Source organism: Gambusia affinis, linkage group LG22 (genome assembly GCF_019740435.1).
Source record: "Gambusia affinis linkage group LG22, SWU_Gaff_1.0, whole genome shotgun sequence".
In the NCBI taxonomy this organism is placed as follows: Eukaryota; Metazoa; Chordata; class Actinopteri; order Cyprinodontiformes; family Poeciliidae; genus Gambusia; species Gambusia affinis.
This window is the reverse complement of record NC_057889.1, coordinates 12,307,647-12,322,858: the sequence shown is the minus strand read 5'-3', so window position 1 is coordinate 12,322,858 and position 15,212 is coordinate 12,307,647. Positions and strand designations below refer to the sequence as shown.

At 38.2% G+C, this 15,212-nt stretch overlaps 1 protein-coding gene and 1 non-coding gene across 2 annotated transcripts; both read left to right on the top strand.

The window, feature by feature from the left end:
• The first annotated feature begins 2,673 nt into the window (after positions 1 to 2,673).
• Positions 2,674 to 5,932, top strand: sox7 (SRY-box transcription factor 7). The gene is made up of 2 exons (XM_044106875.1): positions 2,674 to 3,154; positions 4,133 to 5,932. Exons 1-2 carry the CDS (start codon positions 2,932 to 2,934, stop codon positions 5,113 to 5,115), a joined length of 1,206 nt encoding a protein of 401 aa, XP_043962810.1. The 5' UTR covers positions 2,674 to 2,931; the 3' UTR covers positions 5,116 to 5,932.
• Positions 5,933 to 14,670: 8,738 nt separating this feature from the next.
• Positions 14,671 to 14,753, top strand: trnal-cag. The gene has a single exon. It is a non-coding gene; the product is annotated as a tRNA-Leu (tRNA).
• The last annotated feature ends 459 nt before the right edge of the window (positions 14,754 to 15,212 follow it).

The following is a 15,212-nucleotide window of genomic DNA, read 5'->3' as shown; positions in this document are numbered from 1 at the left end:
GCTATATTGTGATTGCAACTGCAACTTTATCTTCATTATACTTTTTACTAATGTTCTTTGACAAACCTCTGAGGCCTTTACAGAACAGTTGAACACACAGACATGGGACTATGAGTTAATTTTACGACTTCTGAAGCCAGTTGGTCTCGTGAGTTTTGCATAGGAATATCAGATTGATGGGGATTAAAAGTAAATGCATTAACTTTCTATCTTCTGTTCATCTAATTCCTTTTTGCACTCACCTCTTGGTAGAATCTGTCTCTCTTTCTCCCATGTGTTCAGTTCTGGCTATTGCAGCCCATTTTATGTCTTTTTACCTCTTTTTTTAAAGAAATTACCTACAGAGCCGTCTATCTCATCAGCCATTCATCGGGCATGTTAGACGTGTCTTTCAGGTTTTGATGTTGACCCAGAGCCATAAGGCCCAGATTTGAGTTTTGACACCACTTGCATCGCATTTCTTCACAAAATGCACTAGTTATGTTCAGGTTTGTAATTTTTGTGATTTGTATCTTTGTTTGAAAGGCAGCAAAGTTGCAACACACAAAGCACTGATTGTCTTCTTCCGTGTTTTACTGTTTTGTTTTTTCACACAAGCTTTGGTCAGTAATCTCAGCTTGAAATCTTAACCAGAATGTGTTTAACAGTCAAACCCCATTTTCACAAAACCCTTTGACTGACTTCAAGAAGCGTGATACTAATATGACAAACTATAAACAGGAATCTTTAGAACTGCCTTTATGCTTTTTCCAGCATCTTTGATCTTCCAATCACTTTTTTTATCCTCACTGTTACAGGAAAATATATATATATTTTCATATCAGAAAATAATTTCTAGGTAAACACCTAGAAACCAGTCTCATTGGTTATTTAAAAAAAAAAATCTAATATATTTCTATTATTCATCCATATATTCTAATCTGAATGATGATTTACAAAGAAGCTGAGGTTTCCTGCTTTTTTCAATTCTTAAAATGCATCAAATTTAACAGATGTATATATGTTATTGAGGGAAATCATGTCCATTATGAGCTAATTAATTTCTACTCACAATCAGACAATGCTTCTTCTGGGCTTCAAATGATTTATTAAAGAAGATTTAATTAAAGTACAAATGTTCTTTTTTGGACCTGATTTAAGATTTCATAAAATGTATCAATAATGTGTTCTGCTCTTAGAGGGAAATTATTGTGATTAGCTATTTCTGTATTTTTTTTAACCTATTTTAATGTAAGAGGGAAAGATAAAGTGGATGAGGAAACCTGTGTTATTTTACACAATAAAAAAAAAAGAAAATCTAGTTCCAATAATAATTTTTTTTCTATTACAGCATATAGAGACAACCTTTGTTGTCAGTGTGGTTGAGACGCCTCAACTGCCCAACAATAATGGGTAAAACTTAGAGGCATTTGTCTATTCAGGACTCCCAGTCTCTGAGTTTGTAATTTGGCATTTAAAACACAAAAGCATTTTATCTCCCGTTAGCTGTCTAATCGGAGAGTTTAGTTTATACCTAAACTCACCATAACTCCACTTTCTGACTTTCACTGGTAACACAGCAGTAAGGTCCAAGTCAGAACAGGGAGAGGAAGTGTGGCCCTATATATCACTGATGTGCCTGCATCGGGCCCAATCTGTGGCTTCAGGTGCCATATCCTTTTCCTGTGGGGGGTAAACTAAAACTGACAGCTTATTTTGACAAGTAAGGAGCAGCACGACTCTACAACAAGACATGGATTCCAAACTGAGCTGCATGTTAACCTTAACATGTCTTTGTAATCTGTGGTTCTCTCGTCTCCTAAGATTTTACCAATAAGATCATTTGTGACCTGATGTTGGTGGCTGTGTTTTGAGCAATGAGAGCGAGTGTGTGTGGGAGTGTGAGCTCCTCCACCTCTGCAGGCTGAGAGTATCCTGTCAACAGGAACTCCTGGATTTGATATGCACCCACTGTTGGCTACAGAAGGAAACTGATTAGTCTGCATGCGCTCAGTGGTTTTATTCATTTGCTCAGCCAGAAATGTGGCTCAGAATGACCATCACAGGCAGAAGAAAAGTATTTTGAATCTTTAATGTTAATTGGTTAAATTCGAAACTCATAAATTTTCTAAACCTGTAGAAATTAGAAGAATCTCACATTTTATATACTTTATTTGCATCTCTTTTTACACACTCCAAAAAAAGGAAAAAGAACCTAGAAAACCTGACGCCTAAAGTGCAATGGAAATCTCAAAATGTCACTTAACAACTGAAGTTTTCTGAAAGATGAGAAGATTGCAAAACAGGTTTGTCAAGTTGGTCATGCAAGGTGTTCCACGAAGACCAGAAAAGATAAAGTTCCAAAAATAAATCAATAAAACGAAATATATATATATTCTTTTTTTTTTTTTTTTTCCTGAGTTCAACGTGAATTCAACAACTTTTTTTAAACTAGGAAGCTTGAAGTAACCATGTGAGTCTTATGTTATGAGTTCTTCTATTAGTTGAATTAATATTTGTGTTAATGACAAGAGTTGTTGTGTTGTCAGGCTAGTTTAAGGAGTTACTTGTGTTGAAATGTTGCGTCCCATCCCTTCCCTTCCACTGGGTTTAACTTGCAATCAAGGAGGAGTCGAAAGTCCTGCGGGATTTCTCCTGGAACCTGCTCCTCAAATATAAAGCCTTCCCCCCATCCACTAGGAAAGACAGAATCATAACCCACATGGAGGAGCAGCTGTATGTGCGCATCTGTGCGTTCTCCTGAAATCTGTTCAGGCATTCAGGTTGAGCTAGAGCTTGAAGCAACACAGGAATTTAATTTGAAAAGTCTGTTTTTTTTAAAGGTAGTTTTTCACAGCTTTAGGTCAGGCGACAGGCAGACAGAAAGCGCACAACTTCGTTAAGAGTCTCAGACGCGCTTCTTAAGTTTGGAGAGGAGAGAGCGCGCCTCAGATGGCTGCTCTCATCAGCGCGTACTTCGAGTCCTTCGAGTGTCCTCCGGGAGACGGAGATGTCCCTGACGCGCATGTCTCGCACAGGACCCCCGTGGACAAGACGCCGGAGCCGCGGATCAGGCGGCCCATGAACGCGTTCATGGTCTGGGCCAAAGACGAGCGCAAACGGCTGGCGATTCAAAACCCAGACCTGCATAATGCAGAACTCAGCAAAATGTTGGGTAAGAAAAAATTATTATTATTATTATTATTATTATTATTATTATTATTATTATTATTATTATTATTATTATTATTATTATTATTATTATTATTATTATTATTATTATTATTATTATTATTATTATTATACATTTGACCTTCCTTTCTCTTGAGGCCTGTGTTGCTTTACAAAAGTTTTTTGCTGCCTCAACGCGACAAAAGTAGCAAATCAAATTGCCTGTCATAGCAAAGTTATGCGTAAAAGCAAATTATTCCCAAGTTAAATTCACCTTGAATTCACATCCCTGTAATTCAAATTAATTTTTAAAAAGTCGGATAATAATCAAAACAATTGTTTTGTTAGGTAAACTGGCACAGTGCGAAATGGTAAACAAATTTGACACTTCTAGCACAAATCAAAATCCAGAACATTATTATTAATTGACTTCTTATTAATTCGGTTTCTTTTTTTACGTTTTTAAATTTTATTTTGATATATTGATTTTTCTATTTGAAAATGTGTGAAGAATATTTAGTTGTAAGTCTGCCATTTTCAGTTATGTTTTATTTTATTTATTTATTTATTTATTGGTTTTAGCTAAGGCAACAACCAAGTTGTGTTTTATCACCAACTTTATTTTCTCTCATTTAGTTAAAAAAAGCCTTCGCAAAGTATCTATTATTATACATTTTAAATGTAATTAACTTTTCTTCACTATTCAACATAATTGCTAGTTATAAATATTTGTAGTTATATTGTTAATTTAAAACTTAAATATCTTCATAGAAAAATCAAATGTTTAAAGTAAGGTATGTAAAGTACATTAAAATAAAATACTTTTGTTTCTACTTACATTGAAGTGTTGATTTAAAACTTTCTTAGTTATTTAAATTATTGTGCTTTACTTAACAAAAAAACGTTTTACTTGTAATAATTCGACTGTTATCCAGACTTTAGTCCAAATAAAATTATTTATTTTTGATCTTTTTAAATGCAGGAAAGTCGTGGAAAGCTCTGACTCCCCCACAGAAAAGGCCGTACGTGGAGGAAGCAGAGAGGCTCCGAGTGCAGCACATGCAGGACTATCCCAACTACAAGTATCGTCCCCGCAGGAAGAAACAGCTAAAACGCATCTGCAAGAGAGTGGACCCCGGTTTTCTCCTAAGTGGGCTGGCCCCTGACCACGTTTCCCTGCCTGAGCAGCGAGCCCTCAGTCACCCGCTGGACAAAGACGAGGGCAGCTCTAATGGAGTCGGTGGCGGCGGCTTCTCGAGCTCCAGCCCCGCTCTGCCCAGCGTGAGAACCTTCAGAGAGCCTGCTGGGTCCAGCAGCAGCTTCGACACCTACCCCTACGGCCTGCCCACACCTCCTGAGATGTCCCCCTTAGATGCCATGGACCACGAGCATATGCCCTCGACCTATTACTCAACGTCCGGCAGCTCTTCAGTCTCGGTCTCCTGTCCAGATGAACACCACCAGAGCCAGACGCATATGGGCAGCCCACCTCCTTACCACACTGACTACACACAGTCCCAGATCCACTGTGGGAGCACACACTTAGGTCATATTCCTCACATACCCCAAACTGGAGGCACCGGTGGACTGATCCCTGGCCCGCCCCTGTCCTACTACAGCTCCTCGTCTTTCCCGCCAATTCACCATGGGCACCACCAGGGTCACCTGGGTCAACTTTCCCCCCCACCAGAGACTCAGGGTCACCTGGAGACTTTGGACCAGCTTAGCCAAGCTGAGCTTTTGGGCGAGGTGGATCGTAATGAGTTCGACCAGTATCTGAACTCCACTGGAGGTGGTTTCCACCCTGAACAAGCCAGTGGCATGACTGTAACTGGACACATCCAGGTGTCATCGACTACCACCACCTCCGCCTCAGTGTGTCCCAGCAGCACCACAGAAACTAGCCTAATTTCCGTGCTCGCAGATGCAACGGCGGCCTACTACAACAACTATGGCATCTCATAAGCCCGCTGGTTCACTCACAGACATAAGACTGATTAAAAACACAGACTGTAGAGACAGTTTCAAAGATGAACGACAATGTTGCAGTTTTAAGCATCTATGAGCAACTTCTTCCTGTCCTAAAAAACTGAACTGATTACTGAGCAATATGTTTGTCTGGAGCCGAGCGTGAACAACAAGCAGTCTGAGAAACATGAAGATACGGAGAAGGACACCTCAGGGACACAGACACAGACACAGACTACTATAGAATGCCACAGACAGTTGCTAGGAAATTTCTAACTTTTAGTGCTACAATCTTAAAAGGCTTGTTTATTCACCAATTAATGTAGCTGCAGAGGCATGTACAGACGCTCCTTAGAAGCTAATTTAAGTCTGTTGATGTTTTTGTTGCATAATTGTAATGCTGTTATCTATACTTTTCCATTTTGAATGTTGCCTTTTGTTTTGTCACTCTCATCAGTTTGGGAGTCTTACCTCAATAGTTGTAATTGAAAATGGTTTTAGCTGAGCATTTCTTATGCAATTCAATTAAGTGGTGTATAACGAAGAAAGGAAGGCATATTTTAACAACTTCTCTAGTAATATAGTCATATAGTCAACTTTTTAATTGAAAGATAATGGTAAATTTAAATGTATGCTAATTTAGATTAATGGAAGACTATGAAAATTTGATTTTTATATTATGACAATACCACTAGAGAACAAACCTTGTTCAATGTTATTTAAAGAAAATACTGGAAATAACTGATATATACTGAGATGCTGCCACATAGATCGAATAGATGCCTAGAATAAAAAATAAAACAATAAAACATTATATAGCGTCTACTTTTTTCGGGATCGTTTTGGGAGCTGTTGTAAAACCATCTACCCATGTTCAATATGGGCGTCACACCATGTATCTTCTATTTTGGGCTCTGTTGAGGTTTAAGCGACACTCACTTGCTTTTTCCACCCTCTCCGTCATGTTTCCCATTGGCTCTCTTTTTCCTTCATATTATCCCGCTTCAGAGGATTACTGTAAAACAGACGCATTCATTGCCACCCACCTCCATCTCAGCCCTCCTTTTGTTTTTCTGGAGTCTTATTCTGGGTGTTGTTCTATCGCGCACCGATCCCCCCTTCCCAACCCGTCGCCCCCACACCCACTTGCTCGCCCCATGGTGTATCTTGCTGATGCAGACCTTTTTGTGATCTGTTCAAAACTAAATAAAAAAAACAATATAATGTTTTAAACCCTTCTAATTCCTCCGTTTTTCTTTTGCCTACTTCGACCCTTCTTGCCCTCTCTGCGTTCTCTTGAAATTGTTTCTGTGTCAATAAAAGGAATTTGGGGGGGCTTTTGACAAATCCTGGAGTCTGGCTTGCTCTTCCTGCATTTTTTTGGGGAATGGTTGAGTCGTGCTTCTTGTAAAGAGGATGTGGCGGAGGAGCAGTGTTTCCTGACTGATAAGGGAAAAGCTTCTCTCCGTCAGGATGTTTGGGCCTGGTTAGGCCCTGCATTAAAAGAGCCAGATTGAGAGAAGGGAACCCGCTGTTCAGAAGGCAGGAGGAAGGACTACCGGGCTGATTAACATCTTTACCTACTCGTCTTCCACCGTTTTTTATTGCGAGGTTTGTGACAACATGGCCTTTTGCATATTTAACACAAGCACATAGACACTCGCACTAAATCTGCCCTTTTTAGGGACAATATCCAACCCAGATTTCATAGCTTTGACACTTTGCTGCGAATGTGATCATACTGTGTGGAGTGACAACATTCATCATGTAGCAGTGTTTGTGGTTGGGTAGTGCTCTCATTTCTGTAAGGCTAGACCATTACCCTGCGTACCTCAGAGGGTTTTAAACTCTGCTGTGGGTCAGTTTGAGTGTCGTCAAATTCTGAACATGGGATTCAGGCCGAGACAGCCACAGGCATTTGTGTTTGTAAAAAAGCGGTCTTTGACAAGCATCGGGCCCAAGAGTTGTCATTGCGTTAGCTAGGGGGTTGCAGTAGACTCCCTTGATGAAGAAAAAGTCCAACATCACAACAATCACAATCACATAACCTGAGGGTAGGACACAGTAACCCGGACAAGGACAAAAACTTAAGCATCAACTCTCCATCATCACATCAGATTCAGATTTAATTATAAGAAGCATTGATTAAGGATTAAAAGAAAGAGAAAACTACTTAAACAATACTGTTTTTAATTTAAAAATCATTTATTATTATTATTATTATTATTATTATTATTGTTAGACAAGAACAGTGATTCATATTTACTAACTCATTCGAGAGTGTTTAAACACCAACTTACTTGAGTGGAGTTAGAATAAAGCATAAAAATATAAACCTTTGGAATATTAGTTACTTTATAATGCCCCACATATTGAGACATTGGGAATCAAACTACTAGCTCAACGTATGATCAGCCTAATTGCTCGAACCATAGATCATCAAAACGCGTCTTCAGTGAGATTCCCAGGAGATTTATGTGGGCCTGTTTCAGGGCAATTTGTTCATCTTGAGAATATTACACTTTCGGGAAGTGAGGGCAAAACACTCAACTTGTCAAGCTCCATTTTTTCCTCCTTCAAAGTTGACTCATTGTCATATCAACCTGTAGACGGAGCTTGAAGCCAGAGTCGGGTTTTAGTGCTGCTTCAGCAGCTATAAATCAGCAAGAACTCAAGGAGAGAGCAATGTGACAACAAGTAGTAGCACAACACTTCAGTGAACTTCAGAAACGTAAAACTTTATACACACCGGCTCAACTAGGAATTACTGCCATAGTCCCCATTCCCCCATTACGATCACTACTAATTTGACAAATTGAATTCTTCACACATTTACAGATCATAGGGTTTACAATATTTGTGATTATGAGGATATAGGCTGAACAAACAAAAGAGGCTCTTCTTGTTATTTCTCTCTGATTGCTGCTTGGCTCAGCTCCATTCTCAGGTCAAGCCTGTGGAATGAGTCTGTCAGGTAGTCTGTTATGTTTCCTATTTCCTCCTCTGCCGTCATGTCACTTCCCTGTGCAAACAAACAAGACTGCTGGTCTAACACAACGCCATCGGTTCAAGTAATAGCCTAGCATATGTTTGACTCCTGTGCGTGTGTGTGTGTGTGTGTGTATGTGTACATGACCTGCAGCCACCACAGCTGTGTAATGTATTAGCCATGTTGATGGGACAGAAGTGAGTGCTGACCACTGATCTTGTTCTCAGGAGGGACAGAGGAGGCTCACTGTCTGGTTGATGCAGAGTCCATTGTGTAGCCAGGGAGGGAGTGTCCAGTCCCATCTTATTTGGAAGCAGGCTATTCCAACTATGTGACGTTCTTAATGTAATAACTGTAGGTCAAGAGGAAGTAGCTGATTCGAACTACGTGACTAAGGCATATAGCACTGATGGAGGCAGAGACTCCCCAAAAATAAATTTGGCCTTTTTGAGTGATGTAACTTACAGCCTGTTCTTCTACAGGGACATGCAGAATGTATTTTATTTTGATTTGATGTGCAAATAGAAGTGCATAATTGTAAAGCAAAAAAATAAATAAAATGATTATATTCAGTTCATCTGGCCATCTGTCGATCCATATCGATCCACCCAACCATCCAATTGATTAATCTGATCAGATTAATAGAGTTCAGTTGTGTTTAATTTAATCTCAGTAGAAATTAATGTTTTCTGTGAGGTCTGAGGAACATCAAGGATTGTGTGCGGCTGCAAAATAGCTCTGTGTGTCACCCTAAACATCACATTCTCAATGTAAAACATTATGATCACAGTATCATGCTGTTGAATTCTTTACTTTCAGCAGGGGCAGGGAAGAGTTTCAGAGTGAATGGAAAAATAAATGGAGTTAAATATCAGATAATTGAAGAAGACTGCAAAATATCAAGAAGTTCATCTTACATCAGAAGAACAATCACTGACGTTCAGGCAGAGCTGCAACAGAATGGATATCATGAAAACGTTGTGAAGCTAATGTAAAAATAATACTGATTACAATTAACCCATGATTTCATCTCTACCTGTTTTCCCCGCTCCCCAGGCTTTCTGATCTTATTGAAAGTCACTGAAAGTCCTTCCAAGAGGCTAGATATTGGAATGCACAATTTAAAATTGTGGTGCCTGAAATATTCCAGTCTACCAATAGTAGCGACCATGATGTCCCTTTTCATTGTGTACAGACTGACATTGTAATAATGTTGGGTATTCAGTTTAGGTAACGTTGCATTCAAGTTAAAATAGCTTCTTCAAAGTCCAGAGGACTGGAGCAATAGTCCTCAAAAACTGTAGCAATAGTTAAAAGTTCACACATTCTCCATCCAATAAAAAAAAAGCAAAAGATATTTCACAAAGACATAAGTAGGCAAAAAATTCAGTTGCTAGATGCTTAAAACTTCAAGTTGCTTTTGACAGCATTATCACAACAAAGCCATTTGGCACGCTAATCACGCTAAATGCAGTGAACTTTGCACCAAATTAAACTACCCGGATAAACACCCATCTATGTCTGCACACACTAAATGTTTGTTGGAGAGCATTTCCAGTAGGAGTGTGTTACAGCAGCATAATAACCTGTTTACAATTTGTACTTGGCCCTAAATGTGGCCAAAGGAGGAAAAGAAGGAAATCGCACACAGAGAAACACATTTCACAGCAAAGGGATTATGGGTGCAGCTATTCTTCATCTCATTGTGGCTCCAAACCAGGCGGAGTGTTTGGTGGCAGGCGCGTTAGTTGCCGGACGAAGAATGGACCAGACTCGTCGAGGGACAGGTGCCATGTGGCAGCGGATGTGCAGGGGACGCAGATGGGGACCCCTGGAAAACTTGGGGGACGGTGCAAGCGGCCAAGGGCCTCCCACCCCAACCTCCGCTGCGAATGCGGCAGCCGAACGGGATGCAGCACCTGTTCTGAGCAGATACAAGCGAGCAGCGAAAGCACAGAGGGAGGCCAGCACATGGCTGCCAATCCAGGAGAAGTAGAAGGCTAGATTTCTATTTAGCATTAAAGCTTTAGATGCTATTGGCAGAATGGCAGAAATACGCGCCGAGAAATGTACTTTAGCAGCTTTTAAACTGCTTCAAACCACACAATCTTTGTTAATGCATGTGTGCTGCATAGAAAAGTGCAGAACATGCCCTATTTGCACAGCCTGGCCTGCATTGCTCTCTCTCCACAGCATGTTGCGTTGGTCTATCGTGCGCATGCCGCAGCACTATTTGGTTGTTTTTGCGAGCTGCACATTCTCCCTGGGGTGGTGTAACTCTTCACCTCAATGTAGAGGAGGATGTTCCTATTGTGCTTCCTAATTGCAATGTGGTTGTTCCATTTAAGAGATAGCACATCCTTATGTGTTCCACGTGTGATCTCGGAGTGTGGGAATATTTGGAAGAGACATTCCGATACATGTTTTAATATGATTACCGGCACATTTTCTGAAGCAAAGCGTTCTTTATAGAACAGTCTGGCTAAAATTGTAAAGCACAGTTAAATTATCCGTATTTGGGCCATATTTTCAGAAGTTGTGAGTTAATTACTTGTTCAATTATGAAAATATAAGTAGGTGGCTAAACGTTAAAGGAATTTGTAAAATTTTGTTTATAATCTTAAGTCAGATTTTCAAGGTCAGCCTCCCATCTTTTGCACTACGTTGTGGCCACATAAGTCACACTGGCCCAGGGCTCGCTGGCAGAGTTTATGCAGCACGCATCCTGAAAAGCAGACGGTGTAATGATTTAGATGAGTGATGGTATAAGTTCAGCAGTGTGCGAGAGAGCCCCTTTTAACAGCTACTGTAGAGGATAGACAAAGCAAAGCAGTAGGCCACCTGATGACAGCTGGGGAGACACAAAGAGAGCCATTGTGTCTCTGGTGTTTCAGCAAATATGATTCATAAAATAAAACTAGTGCCCTCGCAGTCGAGCCAAATATGGTTAGATTGGCTGAGCACACACATGATTAAATAATTTTTATGTTAATTTTTTTAAAGGTGAAAGTATTTTTGTTTCAGATTCCGATTTGGAAATTATTATGTAACAGTATGAGAATAGAATCAGGACATTAGTCAGAGCCACTGAAATGCAGAAAAATGTCCCCTGTGACTTTTACACTATTGTGTAAATAAATTGCAGTAACTCAGTTAGAACTGAGTCAAAATTATTTTGAGTATTAATTATATAATATATAATATAATCTTTTGAGTATGCATTGAATTATAGCTAACTTATAACCACCCAGTTACTTGTACTTGTGCTTTATTTTTTTGTTTCTTAGTGCTATGAACAGATAGGTTCCTGTCAGATTGATAAGATATTGTAAAATGTGCAAGAAAACGAAAAATTTTAATGAATCATAATTGCATATTCCCATGTTTAGCTTTATTTAGAAAAATGGTCTCTCCCTTTTGTCATTTTTGTTTATTTTGTGTTGCACCTAGTTTTAAACTGTGGTATCCATTGTGTCAGTAAAAAGTTATCCATAACTAAAGACTGATTAATTTATCTTACAAAAATCTAACTATTGTTAATAAATGTATGGCAAAGAAGATTGAGTACGGTATTTTGCTCCAAGATTATGCACAGAATTGTAAGAAAACTATCTTCTTATATTCCACTAATCAAATGTTTTTGTTTTAATCTAACAGTTTTAGCATTTTATGTAAATACTTACTAAATAAAGTACATCATAAAATAATCACATCACATCATTCATATGATCATATCCTTGGATCAATGATCAGACATATAAGGTAATATACTTGCTATTTCTATCAAGTGTGTGAAACCTAAAATGTGTACATATTATGATTTCATTTATTTCAGGTCAATCTTGACAAGAAAAATGTACACAAAACAAATGAAGTCATAGTGAGACTAAATTATTTAATGATACCAATTTCCCCCACTTAGTGTTGACGCTTATGTGAGAATTACCTTTAAACTCTATTAAACTGGTGTTTTAAAATTACATTTCACCCAAATCTTTCAGATATAAAGTAAAACACAAAAAATGTTGCATTTATTTGTTGTTGTTTTACAGAATGTAGTTTTTTTTTTGCTAGATTCACTTTCAAACAGTAAACCAATGCGAGAAAGAGGTATATATTGTTTGATCGGCCAGTCAGGATGGAGGACCTGATGTTTGTGAATTCAAAATTATTTTATACTTGTGTTTACAGTTTTTTATCCTTATAAAATCCACCTAATTTCAGAAAAGAGGAATGGGTGTCTGTAAACCCTAACAAAATTTCATCCTCCTTACCTGCATGTGTTCTTAAAACAAGGTTCAACGAGGCATCTGCAGTTCTACCAATTTAATTCAATTTCACTCAAAATTGTTGCTCCTCCTATTTACAAATATTTGTTTAAATATTTTTCCATTTCCATAATGTCTTCATAATTACTCAGAGAACATTTTTCAGGAATTAAAAACTTGGCATGGGTGTAAACGGTTTAGGCTGAGCTTTATACATATTCATGGATATTTGAAAAAAGGAACCGTTATAACGCTAAAAGCATTTTAAAAGGATCCCTGGAATTTAATTCTACCTTACTCATGGTAAAAGAATATCTGTGTAAAATGACTGCTGAGTGATGCAAGTTCCTCCAGACATGAACAACAACCTTCATTTACTGCTGGTTAATCATATATAAAGTACGTCAGTTATGACACACAGCATTTCCCGTGCCTTGATCTGAGCTGTTTACTCTCAGGGGTTCTCCGTAAGACTCCTACTGGCTGACCTTGGCAACAGTCAACCCTGGCATCATTTCCATTTCCTGCCACCCATTTCTCCAATCTTACGTTTTAGCTCTAATATTTGGGATGTTGTGAATGTCTGAGTGTGGAGGAATCCCTTCCTGCTGGATGTTCGGCCCTATTTCCTTAAAGACTCGACATCAAAAACGAGACGCATGGAAATGACTCACATGACAGTCCCAAGGGTTCAGATTCTTCAGCTAAAGTACCATGTTGACAGGTTCAAAACAGGATATGAGCTAGATAGGTCTATGTTTATTACAGATGGCAGGGTACTTAAAGAGCAGTAAAAGCTGAAAGCTGAGATAAGGCAAAGTCACGTATCCATCAGGGGCTTTTGAAGCCTGATATTACAAGTCACAGTTCAGATGTAAATTACAGTTTGATCATTTTTCACCATGTTATTGAGCCGATGTACGCTTAAATAACTGAATTTTTCAGCGTAACAACTGATCTATTTATTGTACCCAGAAAAATAGCTAATCAAAGAGTTTGCTAAATTCTGCTCTACAAAATCTCTTTGCATAATTCAGTCAAACAGAATTGTCTTTGTGATTCTACAGTGCCTTTCAAGACTTTGAAAAAACACAATTTTTGCATGTGTTTTATTGAGATTTTTCAACAACAGCACAACATAAAGTACCACATAAATGTGGAAATGGAAAGTTACATTTTCCAAAAGGTTCATAATAAAAAAATATACAATATGTGGCCTTCTCATTTGATCAGCTCCCTTCAGAAGTCACCTAACTGCTCAAAAAAGAGCCCACTAGTAATTGAAAAATGCTATTTTCAATGATACTCAGTCCAAACTCACCATTCCCACAATAAAACATAGTGACAGAAGCATCATGCTGTGGGGTTGGTCTTCTTCAGTTAGGACAGGAAAGACACTATCCCTTTCTCAGAGAGAGCTCAAACTGCTTTGGAAAGATGGATGGGTTGAAACTTTATCTCCAAATATGTTTAAATGTGGCTCTAAGTATTTTTACATATTTAATATTTGTCTTTGAAATTATTTTGGAAACGCAACTAGCCATTTAGTGTTATCAATATCTACCTTCTCACCAAAAGGTTAACTGGCACTGAAATGAAAGTAGAATAACATGAACACACTTGGATATTTGAAACAATACCAGTGTAAACTACAAGTATAAGAAATTGGTCAGATGTGCTTATTTCTAGTGTAGACACTTCTTATTAGCTCCTCTCTCTTGAGAAGAAATTCTTGTAATGGCACTTGTGCTTCAAGTTAGAAACTGATCTATTATAACAAGTACAATATTGTTTCTAAAACACACACTGAATTAAAGCTGAGTTGCTGTTGTCAAAAAAGAAGGTATGCGACTTAATTATATTTAACAAGCCTTCTGTGTTCTTCTCATTTGAATAGAATCCAAAAAACTCTTTTCTCACTTCACGTTTCCAGCACCTAGTGGACATTAAAGGTATAGCAGCCAGAATAAGGAAATGACAAGACTACCGGTACTCTACAGCAACTAACAATTTCCCTTCACATATTTCCGGGGAATCTTATTTGTGGATTCTTTTGCGAGACACAAATTTCGTGAAATTAGATATTGTCCAAGCTTTCAAACCTGGTACCCTATCGATTTGTTGAGTTTTTCTTATTTTTTTATTTATTTTAGCTGCAGGTACAGATCCTTGCAGTTACTACAACTATTGCTGGAGTCATTTGTACCATACAACCAAACACAAGATAAACAAAAAAAGGTGACAACGGTCACTTTATATACTTCATTATCCTTTGTCAAACTTGTTGGGCAGCTTGTCAGGATGGCCGAGCGGTCTAAGGCGCTGCGTTCAGGTCGCAGTCTCCCCTGGAGGCGTGGGTTCGAATCCCACTTCTGACAACACAATTCTTTTCTTGATCAATGGTTTTTGATCACTTTGTAAGTGTAGGCGCTTCATATATAGACAGAAAAGAATTGTATTTCATTGTCTCATAATACACTTAAAGATATTTGACCATGTTTTTTCAGCTATTTGGGGGCTGCTGCATCTCATTTACTGAATTTTCAGTAGTACCGTAATTCAAAAATGTATTTAGTGTTCAATTTGGATTAAAAATTCTTAATGTGGTTTATTTTTAATTGCAATCATCTGAGTCATTTTCAGTTTCATAAATTAGATATTTTTAGGTAAAACCGGATATTTTCTGTATAACCTTTCAGTGGTAATTTTGCAGATTTTCGATGAACTATATTTTACACTGGGTGTAACAGAAAATGCAATGTGAATAATATCAAATATTGTGCATTAAATATGCTGAAATATGGTCATGGAACACAAACAAAGGGGATTAATAAATC